The sequence below is a fragment of the Orycteropus afer genome, unplaced genomic scaffold (genome assembly GCF_000298275.1).
Source record: "Orycteropus afer afer isolate SDZICR_OR568_19922 unplaced genomic scaffold, OryAfe1.0 scaffold00063, whole genome shotgun sequence".
NCBI lineage: Eukaryota > Metazoa > Chordata > Mammalia > Tubulidentata > Orycteropodidae > Orycteropus > Orycteropus afer.
In genome coordinates, this window is record NW_006921650.1 from 2,558,456 (window position 1) to 2,565,099 (window position 6,644).

At 41.2% G+C, this 6,644-nt stretch overlaps 1 protein-coding gene across 1 annotated transcript in view; it reads right to left on the reverse strand.

Annotated features, from left to right (window-relative positions):
* ASB4 (ankyrin repeat and SOCS box containing 4) overlaps nt 1-6,644 on the reverse strand; it is a 103,623-nt gene that overhangs the window by 28,055 nt on the left and 68,924 nt on the right. The window contains exon 3 of the mRNA XM_007939791.1: nt 2,149-2,639. Within this exon, the coding sequence (XP_007937982.1) occupies nt 2,149-2,639 (491 nt within the window). The remainder of the gene's footprint in view (nt 1-2,148; nt 2,640-6,644) is intronic.

A 6,644-nucleotide genomic window follows, 5' to 3' on the forward strand; every position in this document is an offset into this window, starting at 1 on the left:
AAAAAAAAAAAAAATCTAGACCCTTTCCAGCCATTAGCCTCCAGTATGTCTGTGCTGACCTTGGCAAGCGGAGCCTATTCTTAGGTCCCTGGGATCTGAACAGGAATGATGTCACATTAAATATCAAAAATGGCCATACCACTTGTAAACATTCAAAATGACAGTGCTCTCTGGACAGCCAAAAGTCCACAGCTCAGTTTGTCTCCTTCTTTGTTGTTTCACTTTTTAGTTGTCAGCTACCCGTGCAGTGGTCCATGCAGTCCTTGGTAAGAAGAGCCAATTTTTAGGTTAATTCTCAAGTCCCAACACCACTTGGAAATATTCAAACTGTCCATACCATCAGGATTGTTGACAGTCCGCAGCTCTGTTTTTCTCCTTATTCACTGTTTCCATTCAGGTTCTTCTACTAGTTGGTATTTAATCCACTTCTATATCCTTCCTTTCAAAGCTCAGGGCTCCGGGATTATCTTTTGTATCTGTGTCAATTGATTTTGCAGAAAGGGACAGCAAAGACAGGCAAATGGAAATAGGAACTCAGGGAGGAAGTGGGAAGAAAGAGTGCTGTTACACTGAAGGGATTGCAGCCAATGTCACAAAACAAAAATGTGTATAAATTGTTGAAAGGGAAACTAATTTGCTCTGTACACTTTCACCAAAGCACAAAAAAAAAATGCAAAAAATGAAATAAAGAAAAAGAATTGACTTGACTGAAACTGGTTTAAGGGTAGGCAACATGTCTTAGTCATGTCGATATTCTTAGCATCTGGTCCTTGCCAGTTCATTACAGGTGACCTATAAATGCTATTAAAATGAGAGGCTATATAGTGTGATATTACAAGAGTGGGCACTGGAGCTAAATTACCTAAATTTGAATTGTGGTGAGCTTGAGCAAGCTGCTTAACTTCTCTGGGCCTCAGTTTTCTCCTCTGTAGAATAGGGATAGCAATAATATTTAACTTCTTGGATTATGAGAGCTAAAAAATCAAATAAAATATGGAAAATGCTTATAACGTTGTGCCTCATATTTAGTAGTGCTTAATGCACATTACAGGAGCTCTGGTAGCATAGTGCCTAAGGCACTTGACTGCTAATTAGAAGGCTGGCGTTCAAACCCACCAGCCACTCCTCAGAAGGAAGGTTGGGCAATCCTACTTCTGTAGTGATACTGCCTCAGAAACTCAAGGAGGGGTTGCTATCAGTCGGGGCCAACTCGACGGCACATAATAACAACAACAACAATGCATATTACAAGGAGCTATGGTGGTGGTGTGGTTAGGGCATTTGACTGCTAACCAAAAGTTCAGCGGTTCAAACCCACCAGCTGCTCTGCAGAAGAAATATGAGGCAATCTGCTTCCATAAAGATTTACAACCTTGGGAATCCAATGGGGGTCACTATGAGTTGGAATCAACTCAATGGCAGTGACCTTGGAGTACATATTGAGGAGCCCAAGTAGTGTAACAGTTAATCACTTGGCTGCTAACTGAAAGGTTGGTACTTCCAACCCATCCAGCTGTTCTACAGGAGAAAGACTTGGTAATCTTCTCCTATAAAGATTACAGACCAAAAAAAAAAAAAAAAACCAAAAAACTGTTGTATGTGGCAGTTTTAATCTGTCACATGGGGTCAATAAGAGTAAAAATTGACTCGGCAGCACACAGTGACAACAATGTTAATTTTCATTAAACTTGAATATCAAATCCTCCTTTCATGTCTACAAACTAATTCCAAAGCAGGTTGGGTCATCTTTAAAATAAATGTTCTACTTAAGAGATGGCAAGTGTGTGGCCGGTTTGACCCCTTTCACCTCTCCTGCAGACTTAAAACGGCCTTCTCATCTTTCTCAACTCAGTCCCTCAGGCAACCAGTGATTGGTGTTTACCTGAGACATGAAAAAGTGTTTGCCACCCTGGTTCTCATTTCTAGTTCTCATCTTAAGTTTTCAGACAAACTGAGATGATGACAACATAGAGTTACGTGTGTAAATGGAAGGTCAAGTTGAATATCAGAGGCAAATTATTCCAAGGACTCAAGCCTCAACCAACCTTGAGTTACCTGGAGATTTCCCGCCAAGCTGCCTTTGAGTCTGTTACCCTGCTCACTAACCACTAAACGATTCTCCACTTGGCGCCCATGCACATAGCTCACCTTATGGAACTGTGGAGGGTATATTCGAGCAGCTCCATGGTTCAACAGTAGCTGGTAGCAGATCTCAGGCTGGGCGGAAGGGCGCACGGAGGTGACTTTCAGCACATACTGGATGGCAGCGCAGCCATTGATATCCATGAGATTTGCTTCGGCCCCAGCTTCCAGCATCATGTGCATGAGCACGTGGTCACAATTCCAGGCTGCCTTGTGGAGGGGAGATTTAAAGTCATCATCCCGGGCATTGACCTCGGCTTTATAGTCAAGCAACATGCGGCAGACGAGGTGGTGTTCCCTGCTGTACTCCTGCTCTTTAAAGCGGAGGGCCCAGTAAGTCGCAATAGCTAAGGGGGTCTCCATGTGGGCATTGACACTATCCACTATGGCCCCGTGCTCCACGTAGAAGGCCACCAGCTCTGCAAGGCCGAAGTGAGCAGCTGTGTGCAAGGGTGTCTCCTCATCTTGGTTGTTGGTCTTCATGTTCACATTTGCCCCTATAAAAAGAAGTTGGGAAAGACAATTACTTAAACTTATTTCGCCATTATTCCCAAGATTCATCAAACACGGCTTTCGTCTCTCCTTCACTTTCAACCTCCGGCTTCCATACATCATCCATTTTTTCCAAGCTCCAATGCTGGTCCTCACGGAAGCCATTCCTTTGAAACAGCAGTGCCATCTCCTGGACAACCAGCAAATGAACCCTGGAGAAAAAAAAAATTTCTACCAGAATGCTGAGGCACCGCTGAATTTTCAGTTTTTACTCCCAGATGGACTTGTAAGTATGATATGATTTCTGTAACTATAGTTTTAATCAATAAAATATCAAGTATCATTAAAAATAAAGGCTATAGTTCAATCTTTAAAGCTCATCAAGTGGCTTTTAGAATCATCAATTATTCTGAATGTTTCACAAAATGTTTTTGTTCTTTTTCAAAACTGGTAAACCTAAACATTTGGTATGAGTAAAAGTTAACCAGTTGCTGTCATGTTGACTCCAACTCGCAACAACCCCCTGTGTGTCCGAGTAGAATTATGCTCCATAGGGTTTTCAATGGCCGATAGTTGGAAATAGATCATCAGATTTTGCTTCCTCTGGATAGACTGAAACCTCTGACATTTCACTAGAAGTTAACAATTTGCCCTACCCAGAGACTCCAAAGAAAATACGAATGGTATGTGTGGTAGTTAAGGTTGCGTGTCAACTTGGCTGGGCCATAGTTTTAAGTGGCTGGGCAGCTGGATAGAGTTATTCCTCATGAAGAATTGTAATCACCTCCATGGTGGAATCTGCCACCTTAAGTACTTGCCTTCAGGGTGTGGTCTGCTTCCAGTGTCTAAGAAGTAGCTTTGGGAAAGGTATCTAGCTTTTGGGGTATCCGGATCCTGCATTTGGCCAACTCTTTGGCCTGCCATGTTGCCTGCTGATCTTGGGATTGTTCTTGGACTTAGACCTGTGTCCTGCCATGTTGTCATCATCCGTCCTTGGGATTGTGCCATGTTACCTGCTGACCTTGCGCTTATCAGCCTCAGTAGCCAGCAGCTGTCTGAGTTAGGAGATGCCTCAAGTGCCAGTGGTCTGGAATAAGAAGCAGAACTGAAGCCCAAGATCAAGGGGCCTTCACCCAGCCCCTAGAGCTGGCACTCTGAACCCGGACTTCTAGCCTCCTAAAGTGTAAGAGAATAAATTCCTGTTTGGTGTGTTACAGAAGTACTAGAGAACCAAAATGTATGGAAATTGCCCGGCCCTTTTGGCTGAAATTACAGTGTTAAACTCTATTGGGACTGTGGTTTATGTCTATGAGGCTTCTTTGATAAATGGACAAAGAGGAGGGAAAGTACCTTGACCACCAAACTAACCTGAAGGTCATATTTTATTCTGAAAGAGGTGGAAGCTAGTATAATGAAACTGAAAGAAAGAAATTGATTTGGGTATTGCGGTATGTTTGATCATGGTTGAAAAAAAAGTGTTAGAACTACAAATTTTTAGTGCTTGGAAAGCATCATAAAGATTACTTAGTCTCACCCATTTGTTTAACAGACAGGGAAATGGAAGCAATTTTTGTTTTTCTGATAGAGATGTAAACAAGTACCACGGCTAATGTAAGAAGCTGAAATTTTCCTTTCCTCCCTGAATTAATGGGATGAACCAAATGATCCATAGGGGGCCAAGTCTATAATCAATTCTACTGGAAATTTTTATAGCTACCTCAAATAAATCTGGAAGAAACTCTATTAATTATTTCAGTAGCTAATATTTCTTAAGCACTGACCATGTGCAACACTGAGATAAATATTTTTCCTATACTGCTTCATTGAATCTTTCCAGGCACCCTTTGCAGTAAGTGCAATATTTATCTCAATTGCACAAAGAAAGAAGTTTGCACACAGAGAGGTTAATACCTTGCTAAAGTACACCAAGCCAGTAAGCAGTGCAACTGAAGTGTGAAGGCAGACAACCTGGCTTCAAAAGCCCTTACTATAGCTTTATTCTACCTCATTATTACTTTTCTGGAGGAAATTTTTTTCTGTACTTTGCTCTCTTTGATACAAAAACTTGAAAATAGATGAGAAATCACTTTGCATTTTGTTAATTTAAAAAACCTGCTTTCCTGTCTTGGTCCCTTTATGCCCTTACGCTCCCTTTATGTCCCTTTATAGCTTCCCCTGATCATATGAAACGTATTTAAGAAAGCTAATACTCCTGCAAGCATGCTCGGTATCCTATACAAGCTTAATAACCCCCCCCAGGAGGTCTCCAAGAGCACATTGCTCTACCAACTCCAAGATTATCTCTTGGAAGAACTTGCAGAAAGCAGAATTACAACCAAAGATAGTTTTTCACAAAGCCATCTGCGTTCTTCAGTATGCTGCCCTGGAGAAGTTCTGGGTCAGGTCTCCTTTTGAGTCCGCCCTTCTTTGCTCTGGAATGAAATGGAATGAGTAAGAACTTCTTCCCAGAAGCCACATGCAGTGTAGTTTCTGACACCAAAGAATTTCCAGTAAGAAGATCAAAGGATCAGGATGAAAATTTTACAGACCAACATGGAACAAACCTCATCCTTTATTTTTTTAATGTGTGTGGACATTTACAATTGATCCTTTTCCTCTCAGTATGACTAGATTTGCCACATAGTTCTGTAAATGGAAAAGTTTCAAATTGGAGGTACTCCTGTCAACATAAGAAGGGCAGGGCCACCATAGATTCCCAGAAAGCAAAAGGTGAGGGTGTACGCCATTTGTTCGAGGGAAGAATGTGTCAAGATGTAAACAATTTTCACCTGGTAAAAATGTGTTCATGAGTGCAATCACGTATAACTAATCCGTCTGATCCTATTCATCTAGGTGGTAACTCACTCCCTCCTAACCAAGTGACTGACCTTTACATTTCAAAGAACTGTAAGGTGAATCTGCTCACCTATAATCAATCATTATTCTCCTACCTTTCCTTTGTCCTCTATGTATATAGACCCCTCTCTCCATTTGAATGGCAGAGTGCTCTGTATTTTTACTTAGCACTGCCTAGCTGGGGCTATATTGTTGTTGTTGTTATTTGCCATCTCATTGGACCCGACTCATAGCGACCCCTCCTTGGGTTTCTGAGGTGGTATCACTACAGAAGTAGATTGCCCAACCTTTCTTCCAAGGAGTGGCTGGTGGGTTTGAACTGCCAGCCTTCTGGTTAGCAGTCAAATGCCTTAGGCACTACCCCACCATAACTATCTAGTTTTATATAGATTTTTTTCATGTATAACATCTAGGCCATCTGAAATTTATTTTAGAGTAGCCACCAATTTAAGAAGAATTGACATTCTTATAGTATGGAGCTTATCCATTCAGAAACATGGTCTGTTTCTTTAAAAGGTTTTCTTTACACATCTATAAACCACACCCTTCTCTTTTTTTTTTTTTTCATTCCAGGGCAACAAGATGTAAATTATTTCTGTGGTAAAGTAACTTCTAAGGAAAGCCCTTTCTTGAGCCTTTTAATTTGTCCAAGGCAATCTCTAGAAGTAGTATAGACTGGAAGCAAATGAAACAGATAACTTTAAATTTGCTGTTCATGGTAAAGAACAAGGAATTTTCAAATTCTATCCATGGGCAAAGGAGACAGAGGTTGTATGCATTGAAAATGGGATGAATAGGAGAACTAGATTAAGAATTTGAGTACAAGACTCCATTCAGCTGATGGTTTCCCTCATCCAGGATGGTTGTCTTTGTTTTGTCTTTGTTCTGTCCAAGGCTTAATAAAAGTGTCTCTATTGAAGAAAAGAAAAAAGAAGAAGAAGAATTTGAGTACAAAGGATGAGACCTAGTCACAAAAAAAATGATAGCTAGCCTGGTCAGGTCCAAGGAAAAAGATAGTCGTTGAAAAATTTCTTAAAGCCAGGATTACCGAAGATCTTTAGCATAGGCAACAGGCATCTGACAGCTAACCAGAAGGCTGGTGGTTCAAACTCACCAGCCACTCTGTGGAAGCAAAACTGAGCAATCTACTTCCA